Source organism: Numenius arquata, chromosome 1 (genome assembly GCF_964106895.1).
Source record: "Numenius arquata chromosome 1, bNumArq3.hap1.1, whole genome shotgun sequence".
Taxonomy (NCBI): domain Eukaryota; kingdom Metazoa; phylum Chordata; class Aves; order Charadriiformes; family Scolopacidae; genus Numenius; species Numenius arquata.
Genome location: NC_133576.1, coordinates 77684526 through 77704474, shown reverse-complemented (window position 1 = coordinate 77704474; position 19949 = coordinate 77684526). Strand labels below are relative to the sequence as shown.

Genomic DNA, 19949 nt, shown 5'->3' with positions numbered 1-19949 from the left:
ACTTCATAGTATAAGCAATTTGTTACTATATCTTATAAACATAATTATGCTTTAGTTTTATTGTAAAGATTTTACGATGAGAAGAGGCTACTGTTTTGATGTGCATGTTGTGATATAACATGAAGTAGTGAGAATTAGTATCATGCCAGTATTTTACTTTTCATTTGCAGTTCTCAAAATATGTCTATCTTATTAACTGCCAAAGAAGAACCAAGGGATGGCAGTATGTGTAACTCTGATCTGAATTTTTCCTGAAAATTTTTGAGTTTGTTATTTTAAAAACAGTAATTTCTTTACAGAAGTCTTTTATTTTATTTTCAGTACATCAAGCTACCCACAATCTTTTCAAAAGAAGAGGGAAGAATATCAGAAAATGAATCCTATCATCCTCATCAAGTTTTGTAGCTTATTTTGGGGAGATAAAGTTTATTTTCCATTAGCAATGCTTTTCAGTTCATTTTTTCCTGCCAAAGAGTAATTACAAAAAGATACTTCCCATGAGTTTAGTGGCCATTACTAATGATTCATGAATTACTCTTTTATTGGACACATGCTGTTTCTAATGAATTCTGCATGCAGTGTAACCCTTAATGATACTGTTTTTCTTAGTCTAGTCATTTTTGCCTCCCACGTTTTCCCAAGAGACGATACTGAAAAGAGATGAAGGCACCTGAAGTTGTCTGAGTTGGAACTTAACTGCTTAAGTCTGAAGCTGTGGTCCTGAAACCCTTGCTAAACTACCAGACTCTACTTTCTGACTGGAAAGCGCTGCTTCAGTTTTCAGCCCGTTTGTGTGTTCAGGAGAGGTTCATAGTTTCTGGCAGGGCAGAGTCTTACAGCACTGTTTATTTCATGCTGAAGTCTAACTCGGACTTCTGTACCTATGTCCCTTACTACAAGCTTTCTCAAAGCATCACTAATTCACATCACTGAGATCAGAATCTTTTTAAATTAGACATTCATCCATGAGCGGTTGTGCTTATTGTATACGATGCTGCTCATAGCTATTGTCCTGTTCTCTCCCTCATATAACTTCCATTAGGTTTTTGTTTATTTGTTTTTAATGGTTTTATTTCTTTAGCTGATTGTCTCTAGTGATACATTTAGAGTAGAAGCTCTTCTGGGCCAGACCATTTCTATATTGTATCCGTAGCCAGATATGGTTGGAATCTCCTGACTCCACACAAATGATTGTGATACTGTTAGCAATTCAATATATGGAAGCAGATACTCCACCCTTTTCTTTGGGAATAAACAACAGTGATTTGGCAGTGAGCGGTCCCATGATCACAGGAATAGGGTTTGTAACTGCAGATCTACTGTCGCCCTGAGCACAAAAATCAAGCTAATAAAAAGTCAGCACTTCTGTCATGAGTTAGACTGTTCTCAGAATGCTATGCTACGCTACCTGCTGTTTGCAGAAACAGCGTGGGCTTGTGCCAGATGAAGAAAGATTCTTCCGTTTGTCATCACCTAACATTTACCTTTTCTGTTTCCTGTGCCTAAAGACACTGTAGGTATGGAAGTGCTCCCATCTTTTTGTAGCATATAGAACATAGTGTGCATCAGATCACCTTAAGATTGCTTAGTGGAAGGCAAACTGTAAGACCAAAAGGAAGTCAAAGAAAGGTTTCCAACAAGTGGTTAAAATATAAGGAAAAAAAAAAGAAGTCAACAAAATGATCTATCAAATGTGAAATATTCTGCCCTAGCAGAAAGATTGCATTTTGAGGTGGTGTTTACATGGGAAACAGATTTAGCAAATCTTGAATTTTCCTATTGGGGCTACTTTGGAGAGTTCCCCAAAAACCTGAGGACACCTGTTTGCAAGCAGCAAATATCCATCTCCAAGGTATTTCCTTACTGATATAGAAAAATACTTCTGTCCCGGTGTATATCCTGAAGTTAACTTAGGACCAGACCAGTCCTTTGCAGGAAAAATGAAGTCTTAAAAGTATTTTTTTCAAGTTTATTCTTTAATGTAAGGAAATCCATTGTTTTGCAACTTAAATTAGAAGATATAGAATGTTAAGGAATTTACTGCTCAGTTTAGTGGTAGAATTCCTCTGTCTCCCATTACGTGATTCCTTGAAAATGGGAAAATGAGAATCTAGCATTGCCAAACTTGCTTTGCAACACGAGTTTGATTTTTGTCTCATTGGTTGCATGTCTCTGACACATCACCTTTCTGCTTTGGCTGCTTCCTTTGCTTCATGCAGGCCGACTGGCTCTCAGCAGCTTTTTACAAGCAGCAAAGCAGATGTAAAAAAATAATCCTTTTTTAGTCTTGTAAAATGAATCACCCATTACATAAAATATAAATATCAGTGGCAAAATATTCAAAAAACTGTACAACTGTACAACTGCAAGTAGATCGTTCACTTTGCAGAGGCTGTGTATGCTGTATGAGTGTGCAGAGGTAGAACAAGCAGTTGAACACTGAGACATCTTCTGCAATGAAAAAAGAAGCAGACAGTGCCCTATAACGTTATTAGGTTGGTTACTAAAATCTCTACTTATATTTCTATCATTGATACATTCTTTATAAATTGCATGTAATTATGAATATTTCTTGTAAAAATACTTATTAACCCCTCATTTATATATTAAACAAGTTTATAATTTTCTGGTTTGACCTCCGCATTATGTTAAAAACCTTACACTTACAGAATGCAGATTTAACACAGATTTGAGTTCTTAGTATAACTTTATTAGACACTGCTAGTGGACGGGAACTCTCTGCAAACCCAGTGGTCAAAACTTTGAGTTTCCATGGCAAAAACACATATATAATTATGTTTTAAAGAAGTTTTAGAATTGCACTGTAGAGTTTTACAATACCAGCAATGTTAAAACAATTTATTTTTCAGAGTGTTCATGATGTCCCATTTAAACCATGTGAAGCTGTGTTTTCATCTTCAAATTGCGTTAAAAACTTACTACTATTTCACTTTAATGTTGCCTGCTTCCGTTTTCTTTGTGATTTTGGTCTTTTTCTGCTGCTCTCTATTCTCCTAAAATTTATATTAAGTCTTTGCTACTTGAATTGGTTAAAAAGAAAATTTAAAAAAATCATTTAAAGCTTTCAGGATGATCCAGATCAGTCTTTCCACTCTCTCTGTCTTTTCACACTTTACTTACTTTCTTGTCTTAATTTCCTCCATTGGGTTACCATGTTATAATTTTTTTTTTTTTCCAGTCACTTCCCATCTCATCAAGTGTTCACTCACTGAAATTGAGTGTTTCACAACAGGAAAGCATTTGGACAAATTATTGAAGAGTATTCCCAATTACTTTTAGTTTATAGCAAGCCACCATCATTCATGCATGCTTAACACCAAGAGCTGACTTTGTATAAAATTTGTATGAAAGTTACAGAATAAAATAACATTATATTATGCTCTTAAATAACCAATAACTGGACTTTTTGTAATTAGGTTCCTTCTGACTGCATTTTGCTCCTGCTGTTCAGGATATGAAAATGCATTATGCACTGAAAAGATAAGTGAGGAGCTGTCTAGGAAACCTAAGTATAGTTTATAGGCTTGTTAAAAGCTAAGGATCCTTATTCAATCAATCCAGTGGTTTATGGGATGCTGGTGGCTAATTGGGTGAATCAAAAAACATAATGAATATATCCAATGAAATGTTACAATTTTTTATATGTTAGAAGCCAGAAATATCAATACCCAATGGTTTTGTTGGGATATAAATCACATCTTTAAGCCAAATAATCTGGAACGAAGAGAAATCCTTGTCTTTTCAAGGGGAATGCCTTGAAAGCTTTTGATTTCCTCACTTTAGCGTCACCACAGGCATTCTGTTCTAGTTAATAATCTGTAATTTTTAAATTATAATTCAATGTATTATAAATGCAATACAGCTATAGATTTGGACATGCTGTTTATAATAAAAAAAAAGTTTCTAAATACACTTTCCAGTTTAGTTTACTTTAGAAATATAATTTCCAACTAACATGCAAGGTTGTTCAGTTACAGATGTCACTACTGGTGATACAAAACACATCAATTTATATTTAGCAGTCTTACATCCACATATTTATTTCACATCTAAAAACATCAGTCGTGGGGCAAGACCCAATGTCTCGCTTACATACTCTGCAAACAGAGAAAAAAGAAATTATTCTGGTTTCCCATAGGTTTGCAAGCTTACTGCCTCTTCCCTAGCCGTATCTTACTATCAGAGTGGGAATTTGGAGTAGTAATGCTCACAGTTTAGGGTGGTACGATAAGAGACTGGTTTCACAAGTTCATACAAAACAGCACACATTTGTACGCTGATCTAAATCTTCCTTTAAAACTGATGGAATATGAACAAATTCTGTCAGAAGTTTTCCAGCATTTCTGATTAGAGTTCTGTACTGCAGGTGTAGGGGTTTTTTGTTTGTTTTGTTAGGTATTCCTGCACTTCTGAATGTGGTACCATTGGTCAGAATTGAAAATGAAATGCAGATAATAATATCCTGTCTCTTATATGACCTGAAATGACAGGTACATTCCTCCTAACATGTTTTATATTTTTTCATATTTTTCCCCAAACGGATGATTTATAGGATTTATTTACACTGGAATTGACACTTGCCAAACAATAATGATCCTGTTATCTGGATTCAGAAAGATATAGACAAACCCGGCTAGTGTGTAGAAATTGAGGGTAAGCAAGATCTGCTTCTCAGTAATTGCAGGAATTAATTCTTAAAATTTTGCGTGGGGTTTGCTGTTTTCTGACTATTTTAGCTGGGTTTCCTGGGTTAACTATTTCTGCGTGATAGTTTTGTCTGTCCACCTCTAAGTCCTCCTCCACTCAATAACTTCTGAACCTGTTGGCCGCTAACAGCCATGGAGGTCTCGGAGCCAGAGTGGTCCCTCAGGCTTGGTGGTTTCTGGGAGCTGTCACGAAGGTAGTTGTACCTCCAACTACAGCTATTCTGAAAGGGAACAGCCAGGCAGTTTGCGTGGACTGTCGGGCAAGCACATGCTTAGCACTAAGCTCACCAGTGTGAGTAGTGCCAATGGCCCAGCTAGACTGGCTGGCAGAAGGTGGCAGAAGAGTGGATAATAATCCCAAGTGCAGAGGATTTGCAGAGTGTAGCTTCTTTAGTTCCCCTGTTTGTAGAACGTCTTGTGTTCTTTGCTTCACTTGTCTTTCTATTTTCACACTTTGAATTGAACTTCTTCCTAACAATTTAAGTTTTGAATATTTTATTTCAAAACAAAGTGTATTTTTTCTTATTATTCCTATTATTTTAAGATACGGAGACTACAGTTGTAATTAAGGTTGTGTTAACAAAATATTAATAAGAAATAGCAGGAACCTGGCCCACCATCAGGTAGTTATATAGGAAAGCTAGAAAGGTAAAGGAGGAATAAAATGAGGAAGTTTTGTGGAACTTACCTAAAGCCCATTGTGAGCATGGGATTTCAAATTCTCTGTCCATTTTCCTTTCCTTTGGAGCACACTGTCTCTACTGATTTCCTAATTTAATCTTCTATATCTGTGAAATAAGCTGACTTTGCTTTGCCTGTTTCATGATGCCTTCTAAGGAAGTTTTATTGTGGAAGAATGCCTTTCCCTACAATGCTAACTTATTCTCCACCTCAATAAGGCAGTCCAGCCAAAAGTTATAAGAAAACAAGGTTCATATTGTATTTTGAAAAATATAGCGATGAAACAATTATTTAAAACAGAGAAGAGGAATTATTCCCTAAGCAGAATTAAACTGTTAAAGCAAAGATTGTGGATATGGACGATCTGGTTCAAGGTGCCAAATTACTTTTTCATTTTTAAATTATTTATTGCTGCAAATGTTCCAAACAATGACATCATGTCATTTCTTTCTCAGTGCTTCAATCTGTATTTCACTAGTAGTACACACATAACCCTTCGAAATGCACAGAACAACTAAGTGACATTGTGGCTCTCTTTCAGCAGCCAAGTTCTAGTGAATTCTGACCCTTGCAATATACTTTAGCAACCACTTTAGCCAGTAAGCTCCTGTGACACTGCTGGACTAAATGTCAGTCACTGTAAAATTAACGGTTGAGCTGAAAGTGTCAAATCTTTGTAGCTGTGTCACTGCGATGTTTAGGAAACAGCAGTCTTCGGAAGAAATATTCAAGAAGGTTCAGTAATTGTCCACTTTGTGCACCCTTGCATGGTCCTGTGTTATCTGGGTCACAGTTAAGCTTGCAGTGAAAAACAAATCATAGCTTTATTTTAAAAGTGAAACAGATTAATTGTTAAGTGGGGAAACTCATGGTGAACACTCCAGTTCCTTTGTTTAAGAAGGTATTTTTCTGTTTTGAATTACAATTTGCAGGCCTGCTTTTTAATAGTAAAAAACAATTAAAGGCCCATCAAATGTTACTTTAGCATCCTTTCTCCACCTGCCCCCCAGTTTCTCCAGTTCTGAGAAAGACTTTTTTGAAAAATAACTCTGCCCTGCTAATCCTATGAAAGCTTTCTGATAAATAAGCTCTTTTTGACTCCGAAGTTGGGCCTAAGCAAGCAAAATCATAAAATACTACAACAATTTGTTAAATATCAAGTCTTGTTCAGCCCTCAAAATGGTACAAACGTCTATCTGCTGGATATAAAGGCCAGTACACATTGGACAAGCTGTGAGTTGTTACAAACTGTAAGTTATTTTAAATCTGATTTTCAAATATATATGAACACTTCTTCAGCATCATCATTTGGAACTGTGACTATAGTAAACCTCAGAGATGTTTTAACTTCAGAGAAGTTCCGTAACAGCTGAAATAACTGAAGAGCCACTGTTGCTAATCTTATTGGTAACCCGTGGTATAGTGAGAGCAGGTTGCGGCTGTGATTTTGGATTAAGTGTGTTGTGGAGGGACAAAATTATTTCATTATCATGACATACAGGTGCCAGTGGACTAGCCAATGTGAGTGGGCTGTAGGAGGGGTTGTGCAAGATGGATTTATATCTGTCTGCAAAAGCTCACTGACCTTCTGGACAATACAGGCGTAAGATCTGTAATTTGCAAGAGTATGAAATATCTCCAGGGGGGGACTATCACAGGACTAATGCCTCATTTCACTTTTTTCTGTTCCTGGTAGTGGTAACAGGCAAAGGAACATGGAATTTGGACACTATAAAGGCAGAAGGCTAATGCTACTTCTTAAGAACAGAGACAACATGGTATGATTAGCACTTGGAGAGTGAAGTCATCGTTAAAAGGGCAGAGATGCATGCAGATTTTAGAGGGTGTCATCAAGCATCATCTGACTTTTGAAACTCAGGAAGTCAGAAGCTGAAGCTCTGAACAACGGATAATGCACTTACACAGCATCTGGTCAATTCTGCAGAGATACTAGTTACATATGAGCTGTGACAGTGACCCTCTTGACTTCACATGATTTCTTTCTTTCTAAAACCTTGTTTAAATATGGCTTTGTGACCTGTTATTTGAGGACTTTGCATAACATATATCCAGGTTGCAAACTTATGCAGTTTTGGACCACAAACCTCCTACTGATGCCAACAGGAGTTCACAGTCCAGGGGCAGATTCCAGCTCATTATAGAAACATGGACAACAGATAAAAGCAGTTTGACACATCATATATAGTAATGAGACATCTGTTTTGTCACCTAAGACTACAGTTTACCAAGCAAACAAACAAGATATTCATGAGAGCTGCGTGTATGTCCTGTAAGAGTTGGATGAGATTAAATAGTGCAAAGATCCCATCGCTGTCTAAGTACAAAGACCTTTTTGTCCTTCCCTCTTTTGTTTCTTCATTTAATTGATTTCTCCTTTGAAGTGAGATTTGATTAGATAAAGCAATGGCTAGACAGGTACTATATTTTGCTGGCTTCTCATTTTCAGAAACTAAATTATACAGATAACAGACTGACCAGCCAGTGTGGCCCTTGCACTTGTGAAAAATCTAACTGGCTGTTGTAGAAATAGCTTTTTTTAATTTGGTCAAGCAGATAAATGAAGGAAGAGCATCAAATTACATTTTGTTTGGTTAAGTTCTCTTTAAAGAAAACAATTTCTTATAATTCAAGTAAGAAAATCTTACATGAATTTCTTAATTAGGCTTCACTAACTTTATCCTTTCGGTCTCTTGTTTCGTTTCCTTCCTTCTCCATGCTTAAAGTGAACCATTTAATTTGCTTTTCTCCTTCATCCCTCCAGTTCTCTGTTGTTCCTTCCTACCTTCAGTGTTCATATTGGCTTTTACCTTGTTTTCTTTGCCCATTTTTCCCCTTTGGAGATTCTCAGTCTTTGGAAAATTTATTTCACATCATGAACAAGAAATTAAGTGAAACAGGATCACTAAAGTCAGTGTATTGCACTGCAGAAACTGGGAAGGTTGTAAAATCAATCATCTTTTTCTTTTTCTTCCTGTTTCTTTCCTTTTCCTTCTTCTTATTGTATTCTACACTTTCCTTTCCTTCTGACTCCCATCATTACCATAGTAGTATTTCTCCATCCGCAAAGAGGACCAGGCAGAATAAGAGGACTCCTTTCCTGGACAGAAGATAGAGGAGGAGATAAAATCTTTGCTATAAATACCTTCCAAATGGCTTGAAAGCTTTAGGTTTGATTGACTTGGCTTGTGGTACAAGACAATATAGCTTGACAGCTCTGACAGCCCTCATAGACAGTCAGCCAGTATATCTCCTACGTTTTGTTCTTTATTATTTGCCATCCATAAACCTTCTGTTATTTGAAATGAAAGTTTGACTGAGATATGTTAAATCCATTCAAACAGAGCTAGCAGAGAATATAAATAACATATCAAATGTGAAAATAATGATGATTCCCCCCTTTCTTTCTTGCCTGTCATCTTGCAGTGGAGAAAGTGGTTCTGGGAAGACTGAAGCCTGCAAACAGATAGTGAAGCACCTCACTTGCAGAACCAGTTCCAGCAGAAATACCTTTGATACAAAGATGAAACATGTAAGTAAGCATTCTGATCACTGAGTAGAACAAAGCAAAAATCTGGCCTCTTGGATAGGCAAAGATATTTGAACTGTAAGCAAAAAGGCATCTGCTATGCAGAATGTTCACAAAGGGTTTGTTTTCATTATTGAAGTCAAAGGAGGCTTCTTTCCCTGGATTGCCCTGAATGGGAACAGGATTAAGCTCACATTCACATGATGAGAGGAAACCGAAAAGTGGCGGGCGGCCAGTTTTGTTTCTATATGTTTTGGTGACTTAGGAAGGCAGTGTTTCAGTGAATTGGAAACATTTGTGTGATTAGGTACTGTCTCTTAAATGTGTACTAATTGACTTCAGTAAGTAAATAAATTTAGCTGTATGGTTGTGGTGGTGCATCTCTGGACAATATAAGAACTACTGAAGCATCTGAAGTAATTGTATGTAATACAGAAACTGGAAAGTTGCAGAAAAACTGCAAGGACTGAATGAAGTTATATGGCCCGGTATCTGTACGCTAAATATATCGATGAAATAGGTAAGACTTCTGAATATTTCCTCAGTCATATTTGATTCCCACAGCAGAACCAAATTCTGCCCAGTGCATAACATGAAATCATGAGAACTTGCTTCATGTATCAAATGAAGTTGTCTCCTTGCTAGTACATTGTAAAGTTTTTGTTTGACTCAACATTGCAACTCATGTTTCATTGGTACAGCTGTAACACTACTATAAATGTTCATACTGACATTTTAAATTATGCTGAACCCTAGATTGGCAGTTCAATTTTTTTCAAAAGCTTGCCTTTCCTAATGAAAATTCTCATCTGAGATCCCAGCTCAGAGACAGATTTACACAGAATGTTTTAGCACAGCCTGCATTGCGATATCTCAGTTCTAGTTTCATACTTTAAAAAAAATAAAAATATTATTCTCTTTCACCCACTCTGGTGACCTTCCTCTCCAGCACCTCCAGTTGACCCAAGATACCTTTTTTTTTCCAGCTTTCACTTGCTACATGCATGATATTCAACAGAACTCTAGAATTGTTCATTGTAGGGTTTTTTAATAGCATCACATGCATAATTCAAAACACACTGCTTTCTTCCTGAATTATGCATGATTCAGTCCAGAAAGATGATAAAAAAGGTGTCAGAAGTACAGCTGATACTAACAGACAACCTACAAATCAGGATTATTGGGATGTGGGAAAGGGTACAGATACACTGGTTCATATTTTGTACATTCCAGCTGGTAAGGGAATAAAAGTCCTATGGATTTTGGGTGGATTTTGGAAAACGGTGTTTCATTTGTTTCTGAAGACATTAAAAAAGCCTGATGACACTGAAAACACTACAAATGAATAAGCTGTAGCTTTACTTTACTTTGTGGAGTCATACAGTTGCCATGCTAAAGTGTTTTTCACCGTGTTACCTGATTCATTGATTATGTTCCCAATTATCTAGGTTTAATTTAATCTAGGTTTCATGTTACAATGTTAAGAATACCCTTGTTATATTTTCACTTTTTTGATTTAAATTTTAAAGTCTAGTGTTGCAATATATAGGGACGGTACACTTGTACTTTCTTTTAAACCCAAAAAGTTCTACAAGTGATACCAGTTTCTACTGTGTATTTTTTTATTTACTACCTACACAGGTTTACTTACAGTTTTGATCTGATCAGACTGTAGATGATACTCAAATAGAACTCAAAAATTCATGTCAGATTCCTCAAGTCCTTTTCTTCCCTAAAGTTCAGATTAAGTAATGAGTAGAATAACTAAGTAAATAAGCAACTTTGTGAATAAGCAACTGAAAACTGGTACTTTGGATACAAATATGTGACCAGTGGGGGAATCTGGAGGTGTGGGAAGTAGCATTGTCTCTGCTGCAACTTGTCTCCTGACCACAGGAAAATTCCCAGGCACAACCATCACGATTGAGTGCAAATGAAATAAGATGTTGTCCTCAGTTAAAAAGAGGAATAAGTGTGGGAGGGGGCTGACCAGGCCTAATTTTCTCCATCTAAAAATTACTTAACTTTGTAAACTGAACAGTAATCCCTAACATACAGTTGTTACCCTGCTCCCTGACACAGTTTAAATCCCCAACAGGTCCTCTGGTGACAGTTCAGAGGACAGCATGTGCCAGGGACCATTCACAACAGGATATCCACCCTAGTCTGCAAAAGAAGAGGTAGATGTCTGAATGTGAACCTTATCACACCTCTTAATGTAGATGACAGAGGGTCCTGCTCCTTGTTCTGTTTAGTTAAATAGTATAGATGTAGCCATATGCGTCAATGAGTCTTAGTCAATGCAGGCAGAAGAGAATCATCACATATTAAGAAAAATTACTTGCCTTTTGGTTCTAGAAACATCCCTTGTAACTACCTTAAATGGGACACCTGATTTCAGACAGCAAAGGTAGATGTAGCAGATCCCACCCATGGCGAATCAAGTAGAGATTCTAGTTTAGTTGCCTTTTAAGCTGCTTTAACAAACACAATAGCCTGGATTCATTCCTGCTGCAGTTATGCATAGCAGCATTAAAGTTAATAAAGCTGCACGGGTTAAACCAAGTGCTGAATTAGCCTAATCAGCAAATACATCCTAAACAACACTACTGGAGTGGAAACAAAACTAGGCTGACTAGTTTTCTGCTGCCACCTACTGCACAAAGAGCTGGTTTAATGAATAGTTCTGAAGGGTCTGATTTTTAGAACTTCTGTCTTGGTGACTGGAACCACACCAAGACATCTGCACCACTCCAGGGGCCTCTTCCCTCCCCAGCTAGGTCATCCAGCTGCAGCAAACCACTGTTATATCAGAACACCAGTATATTTGGGCCACATTGCAATCAATTTCTTAGGATGAAAACCGGGAAAGAGCTGAAGGGAATCCTGCTGGGTGTAAGGGGTATAAGAAACTACTTCTAATCAAAAAAGCTAAATACAGAGAAAACATGGAAACATGGAATAAAGAAGACATATTTAATGCTTTTTTTTAAAAAAAGTTATATTTTAAAAATAACTGCTGTGACCATGAAGACGTAACATGGAAATGCATTAGTGAGAGATGCCATAAAAGTCTGAATCTATTTTTTCCTCAGTTTTTCACTAGTATAATGCTGAAATAATTCTATTTGGATTCAATAATTTATGCCATTTCTGGCATCTTATAAAGCTTGTAAATTCCTTTGGTTGCTTATTAGCATTGACTGACTGCAAAATTACAAGCATAGCTGCCTTCAAAGATTATGATCTTTTTGCTCAGCCTGCCAGCTCTGGACATCTGACTCCAGTCACTTGTATCCAAACTACGTGTAAGGACACAGCTCACATGTGTGCCATTGTCTTCCCCCTTCCGTTTACAACTTCCACTATTCTGACAGCGCTTTTTTTTTTTCCTTTTGAACTACCTTGCTTTAATTTTTATTTAGGGAAAAAACCCCAAAAAACCACACCTTGAAGGAATTTGTTAAATTACAAGCTGAAAAACGGTCATCTTTTTCGTTTTTCTTTCCCTTCCCGTTATTGATCACAAACAAACCTCACTGACGTTTATTGAAATATCTTCCTCTTTGTTTCCCCTCTTATTGCTTCTTTACCATTGTCTTGCAGGTAAACTGTATCTTGGAGGCCTTTGGGCATGCTAAGACACCCTTGAGTGATTTTTCCAGCTGTTTTATAAAATATTTTGAGCTACAGTTTTGTGAGAAGAAAAAAACTTTAATTGCAGGTAAGTATCATTTAATCTGGTTTTATACCACCCACAGACTAGTAGATCAGGGATCCCAGTGTGCCATACACAGATTTAGGCATCAATGCCCTTAAAGTATATGAAAGAGGCAAGGGGGTTTTAAGGAGTGTGAGAGGAGCAGCACGTTTAATAGCATGTGGATTCATAGTTTGTCAAGAGTAGGGCGCGGTACTAGGAGGGAGGGACCTGTTCGGTGTAACCACTAGGTGGCAGAGAAAGACAAGAAAAAAAATTACCACCACCGATTCCTCTAACGTTTCCCACGAAATAACTCAGATTTTTAGAACTTCTAAATAAGCATGAGAATAACAAACTTTAACAGCTATGTATTGCTTTACTGTGAAATAAAAGTAACAAAGAGATTAATTTTTGCATTTTTATCTAATATTCTATTGCGTATTTTAAGTATCCCTTAAAAAAGCGATAAACTCATCTGTTTAGGGCAAACAAAATACAAGTACACTCTGTAATACTGAAATTAGAAGCAATTTATTACAGCTTTGAGCTTCTTCTAAAGGAACTAGGAGACATACTGATGTTTATTCTCATTAGAGGTAAGATAACATGGAATTTGTGCCTGCTCTCAGAGTAAGTGGGAGTCTGCTAAGCCCCAGTAAGCGTTTATTAGTGAAAAAAAAAATCAATATTGGGCAAAACGTCAGACTGATTCTGAAAATTCTGATCTTCAGAGGCAGTCAGGGAGAGGTTTCCTTTCTAGTCTGCGTAGGTCATCCCAAAGTTATTCTGTGATAAAGCGCAAGGTGTGTGCAGAAATAACTGTACACAGACAGTTTTCTACCTGCACCAATCTTCCTGAATGGAAAAGTTGCGTGTTGAGACACAGTTTTGATCCAAGTAAATTAGATTCCATTGGATAAACGTTTCCAAACCTACTCATTTTTTACCATTTTAAATGGTTTTATGCTTTCAGAAGAGTTCCCTAAAAATATTATTTGGAAAAAAAACATGGTGAGAGACTTCACTGTACCCTGGCAAATAAGTTTCTTAAGTGAAAATGTTACTGCATGAGAAATTACTGCCAGTTTTTTATGTTTTTTTTTTTTTTACAAATATAGGATATTTGTAAAGAAAATGTAAAAATAAAAAGTGTGTGGGGTTTTTTTTTCATTTATGAGCTAATGTGGGAGGAATATAAAGAAAGTGATGTAAATATTAGAATAGGGTAAACAGCATCTGAATTGAGCTTGTAAAAATAAAGTTCAATCCCTAAAACTAACATTTTATAAATCCTTTGTATTGTATACATTTAATTTGGGTATATTTAGTTATCACAATTGCATTGCATGCACGTTTTTTCTATTTTTGTTATAGACACAGAGCACAAATACAAACAGATGAAAATTATACTAATTTTGAAAAGTCAAGCATATGAACATTACGAAATGCCAAAATTGAAGTTGTCTGAGATATTCTTGGGTTGCCTTGTATATACAGATTTGATTCCTTTTTTTTCCACCCCAACCCAGCTTCATTCAGTGCAGAGAATGGACTATATTTTGTCAGTGATCTGCTACTACATAGTTTGTTTTCCCTTCATCAATCCATGTGTGGCTTGTGCCATTTTATTCTGTTCTAAAAACAGAATGTTAGTTTTTCTGTGAATTTTCTATATTGCTTATCAACATTTTTCACAGTATCAGCGTTTCAGAAACATAAATGGCTTCATTTTCACAGTACTTCTGACCTAAGGTTGTGTCATTCAGTTTCTCAGATGAAGAATGGAAGCCTCAAGGTCGTGTGTTCCCACAATTTTTGTGTGACTCGCTTGAGATTGCAGAGATTTGAGTTTTCAGGCAGTTTTACCCAGTCTTGCCAGTTTAATTCACAACCTTTGTCTGTGAGTGCTATAAATGTGGAATCAGTTAACCAGGCTCTTGTGTCAGTTTTCTGGTACACAAATGCTGTGGTTTTATCACTTTCAGATCATAGGCATTGAATGAGAAAATCTAGGAGTAGTCAAGTCCTTTAACAACCATAAACAAATTATTTATCTGCCCTACTATTTCCCAAATATTTAGGAATTGAATCAATTACTCTCACCAAATCTAAGGTAGCCAAAAGTTCCGTAATTAACAGTCAGAGTGAGAAATCCCAGTACAGCAGTAAAAGTGTTTTTTTTATTTTTCTAAGTTGCAGTTGTTCATGCTGTTTGATTTGCATTGTAGATGTTGCCTTTTCTAGGCCACTGCTAAGCATCACTTCTGAGTGAAATTGTCCCAGATTTACACCACCATAAATAAGAAAAGAATCAGGCATGTTGTCTTGGCCTGGTTTAAATCCCACCCTGCGATTCTCTGAATCGATTTGAAAGATCATTTGCAGCAGCATTTACTGTCTTGCACTGTTTGAATATGCACGTAAAATGTAAATATACAGAGCACCTGATTCTGCTGAGGCATGACTTTGTTACTCATTGAGGCAAACTGGGTTAAATATGTCTGGTTTGTAAACAGTAATCCAAGTGACACTCGGCTGCCTCCCTCAAAGGGTGCAGGTTGTTTAAACTCCTTAACAGACAGATCCTAAGGGTGGAGATCCAGAACAAATTACTGAGGAAAGGGCATGCAAAGTACATGTGTACATTTTTTATTCTAGAGGGCAAGCTCAAGGTAGCGTTCCTTGCATTTTGAGTGCACATAGAAGTTTGCGACAGCTTTTTGTTCATGCTGAAGTTCTTTTATGCCTACACCCTGGAAATTTTCCAACTTCTGTCACATAAGGTTTATTCTTACAGCAGAAAGTATACCTAAATAACAGAAATGTTGGCCATAATTTTAATCTACAGACATGATGCAGTCTTTCTTATAAACTGGATCTTTGTCACAAAGTTTTGAGAGCAAGTATGGAGCTCTTGAGTGTGGTTCTACTCAAAGCCAGTACAGATATCTGTAGAGGTTTTGTGTCTTCTCTGACTCTTGGTTCTGATGAGCTGTTCTGCGATGTTGGGTTCAAATGGGAGTTTTTCTGTGACAAGTGGCTTTGTGGTCAGGTACCTTTCATTGCTTTAGTCCAATCAAACAAGTGGAGAAGGTACAACCCAGATTAAGTCATTGTTCTTTGTGACTGGATAAAATAAGGCAGTGGGAACTAGTAAAAAGTCTTATAACAATGGGAAATAAACTACAGGCCAGAGACTTCCTTAAGTTTCTAAAATAAATTCATACCTAACAGAACTCAAGGACTGATTTCTGCCAAAAAGTCATAATCATACATAGTCGATGATTCAAACTGACTGCATAGTAGTAAAAGACTGATTATTTACTTATTTCCAGAAGTAAAATTGCTCCATTTTATTTTTATTTGGAAAGGGAGAGAGTAAATGGTCTTTTGGGTAAGTTGACATAATTCCTAAGATGAAAGGTAAGGCTTCTGTCAGTTTCTTCAAATTACTAAAAAAGAAGGTTAGGAAGAGAAAATAAAGCCTGACAAACTTATTCTCCAGAATTTCCTGCCTTAATTTTCAGACCTTACTTATCTCAGTCTTCACTTTTTGAAAAGCAAGGCCTGATTTATTTTTTTTTAAGTTGCACTGAAAGGGAAAGATCTCATTTGATTTGTAAAAAGAAGCAAAAAAATGCATATTTCCCTGTGTGTGTTACAAACATTTTTTATCAATTAAAAAGTTTGAGACGTGAATTTCCGTGTTTTTTTTTTTTTTTGTATAAGAAAGACTGCAGCCAGCTAAGCTTTCTGATGTGTTTTTGTACTGTGTTTCAGCTCTGAACTTTCAAATGTTATTTTGTCTTTAGCAATAGCTGTGTTTAGGACAGCATGTGTTTGAACAAAGAGCAATGAAGTTTCAAAGAATGTGTAGCTGGAAGAAAGATTTCACTGGCCACACTTTCAATACAGAGTCCGCTTGCTGGCTTTGTAGCTGCTCAGTAGGTCAGTGATCTGTTAAAGGAAGTACACATTTCCTTGTGCCTGTAAACACAGTTAACGTTGCACAAAAGTGCCAGACTTTGCTCTGGAACTCTATTTTTCCCTCTTATTTCACACATAGATTAGCAAACATATAATTTCACTTTGTAGAAAAGCATGTTACCGTGATCGTTTTCTTTATGAGTTACTTGAGCTCCATTAAGATGGCGCCGTATTTGATTCTTGCTGATCAGAAGCTCAACTTTTCTTAACAGTGCCTTCCCATTGCTGGAGATGCTAACTGAGATGAACTGTATTTAGCCTTACTAAAGTGGGTGACTTGAAGTGCCTGAAAAGGGCTGAATTAATTTGTGTCATCTAAATAAGTGGTGTTGCCCATCATTAAAGTTAAATGTATTAATTAATCAGATTGATGACCTCCAGTAACATTTTTCTTGCTTTTATTAATCAATGAACGATAAAAAGACCGGAGTGATGGTTATGAAAGCCTTAGTGAATATCATTGCACACACAAAAAAAGTGATTAAAAATTAATAATGGCCTCTTTTCAAATTAATTGATGGTAGGGTTAGTTTTACTGAGAAATAAGTTACAAGCACAATAAAAGATGGAAATCATCCTTCAGGTTCATTTATTCTGTTTTACCCTGTAGGAATGGCAACCAGGTAACGATTGATTCTGATGAAAGTGTGTGTCTGGGCCAGTCCTGCCATGATAGGTTAAGATTGCATTGCTTCAGTTTGCAGTGTGCTGCAAAGTTACTGGAGCCAGAAGCATATCCTGCTACCAGTTTTATGGTTTCCCAAGTGTGCTCTTTTACTTCCAGCACAGTTCTTTTTTTCGTAGTGTAGCAACAGAGGGCTAGATGGCTGATACACTATTTCTCATAATATTGGTTCCATAATAGCGAGAGTTAACTTCTACTTTTTTTAGGATGATTAAATGGGCTAGATCATGTCTCCTTGGTTCAGCAAGTCAGCCGTACAACTTTTCTCTGTCAGTCCTACTGTCCCTTTGGTAGCTAGAACCCCAGGCATGGTTTTGGTTGCTGGCACATGTGTCAGGCCATGCCTGTGCTGTTATATAAAAGAAAGGGTAGAAAATGCCCCTGGGTAGTGTATCACTGACCTTCTGTACTGCTTAACTGGGATGTGTCTGGGATGGTTTGGCCTGTGCAGAGGCTGAACAGCCTGGCCTTTGTGAAACTGCATAGTTACACTTAGTTCAGGGTCAGCACTTAACTGCTGAGAGCTTTCTCAAAAAAATGTGTTCAAGATTCACCAGTTTTGTTTCCCTCCATTCTGCACTGTCTTTCAACAATATTCCTACAGGCCACGTTCCCTTGTACACACACCTTCAAGTAACTTCAAGTTTGCTATGTTTAACAGGACACGCGGAAACTTAGAGCTCTCCAAAAGATAGGAAGATACTTAGGTGAAATTTAAAATATGATTACCAGGCAAATACAGATGGTATAGCAATAGCCAAGCTAGCTCTGAATGAGCTACTGTGCGTATTAGCAGCTGTGTGGTGACAGGAGCATGACATTCTGGCATCTAGCCTCGCCATTAGGCTAATACAACTACCGTGCTTCTGACACACTCTCACACACCGAGATCTAACCTGCATAACTTTGCACGCCGTTGCATTGGGCGATACCTTTGAGTCCAAAACTGATTCTGAAAATACTGTTTTAACTAACTGTCCTCATCTTTGGAAGTCTTTAAACTCCCACTCTGCCTTCAAACTTCAGGTCTCTCAGGCATCTGAAGATGCTTATGCTTAGAAATGCAACAGTTTTGACTGCACCAAGTAACTCAGTGCTATTTTATGCTTAAACCCAGTTTGCTTCAAAAAAGTAAAGAAAAATAAAATTCTAATAGCCTATGAGCAGCTCAAAAATGATATGTGTTTAGAAAACATACTTACTGTGCTACCAGATGCATGTACCAATATTTTCAAGAACTACTTCCAGCTCATAAAGGAAGGAGTCTTAGATGAGTTGGTTGGCACCCAGATTATGGGAAGCAATGGTTTAATAGCCTCCTCTTCTCATAGCATTTCAAATATACAGCTCCTCCACTGCTGAGAAGTGTGTCTGATCCTCTAAACTCAAAAATCTTTTTCAGGGTAAGGATGCTTGCTAAGACCCTGTGAAAGCTCTGCCATATTGCAGAGATTGAAAAGCATAAAGCTGGAGCAGAATGTACCGCATCCGGGTGGTGGAGTGCTCAGTTATGTGTGAAGGGACATGCTTCTGGTCTTTGCACCATAGCTAGTACTCTACATTAACCAATGATGAGATGAGGTAGACAAACAGTGGGTTAAATAGGAACTGGAGTCAGGTCCTTGCTCACAGCAAGGGCCCTGACCTCTAGCTACAGTTTGTCGCCCCCCTGTTCTCTTAGCCTGCTGCATTTGGAACTGTGTGGAGGGCTGGAGCAATCTGCCCGAAACAGTGAATCTGCGTCTGGTTCTTCACATGTACCTCTAAAATGCCTGTAATCTGGTGAAGCAGGTGAATGGATTTGAAGGTCCAGTATTTTCCCTGCTTCTGTGCTTTGCCTTTCTCAGAACTTTAGTGGCCTGAGGTTATGTATGATCCTGTAAGTCAGCATTTCTGTAGGCAAATCGTGGTCAGGTGCATCCTCTTTCACCTTCTTCCCAGATGTGCTGATTTACATGGCTTTTCATTTGGCCAGCTCATCACAGCCCTTCTGAGATGCCCATGTTTCCCAGGCACAGGATAGTGAGCTTGCTGATGATCAGTTCTACAGAGAATTTGTCTCTTTGTAACCATCTAGAATTAGCCATCTAGAAGTTAAATGGTTAATCTAAACTGTTAATCTGAGTGTTCTTGATTACCAACAGAGAAAGAGGAAATTGTCCCAAGTCTAGTTTTTCCAAGATGTCTTGAATCTCTCTTGCATCTTCCTCTCTCCGTTAAGAAGGATCTTAGAATAAATGCCAACACTCAGATGGCTACACTCCGGTGAGATGACTAATAGCTTGTCTCTTAGAAAGTCTTGCCAAATCATGGAATCGTCAGAGTTGGAAGGGACCTCTAGAGATCATCTAGTCCAACTCCCCTGCCAAAGCAGGATTTCCTAGAGCACATTACTGAGGACTGCATCCAGGCAGGTCTTGAAAATCTCCAGAGAAAGGGACTCCACGACCTCCCTGGGCAGCCTGTTCCACTGCTCTGTCACCCTCACCATAAACAAGTTTTTCCTCATATTTGAATGGAACTTCCTTTGTTCCAGCTTGTGCCCATTGCCTCTCAACTGTTGCCTCAAATAAGTAAAACAGAGTACAAATCAAAACCATTATCTTTAAAATTAAGTAA

At 37.4% G+C, this 19949-nt stretch overlaps 1 protein-coding gene across 1 annotated transcript in view; it reads left to right on the top strand.

Moving 5' to 3' along the window:
• The window catches only part of MYO16 (myosin XVI), a 293425-nt gene that overhangs the window by 119216 nt on the left and 154260 nt on the right, over positions 1 to 19949 (top strand). The window contains exons 13-14 of the mRNA XM_074146466.1: positions 8853 to 8958; positions 12562 to 12679. Of these exons, the coding sequence (XP_074002567.1) occupies positions 8853 to 8958; positions 12562 to 12679 (224 nt within the window). The remainder of the gene's footprint in view (positions 1 to 8852; positions 8959 to 12561; positions 12680 to 19949) is intronic.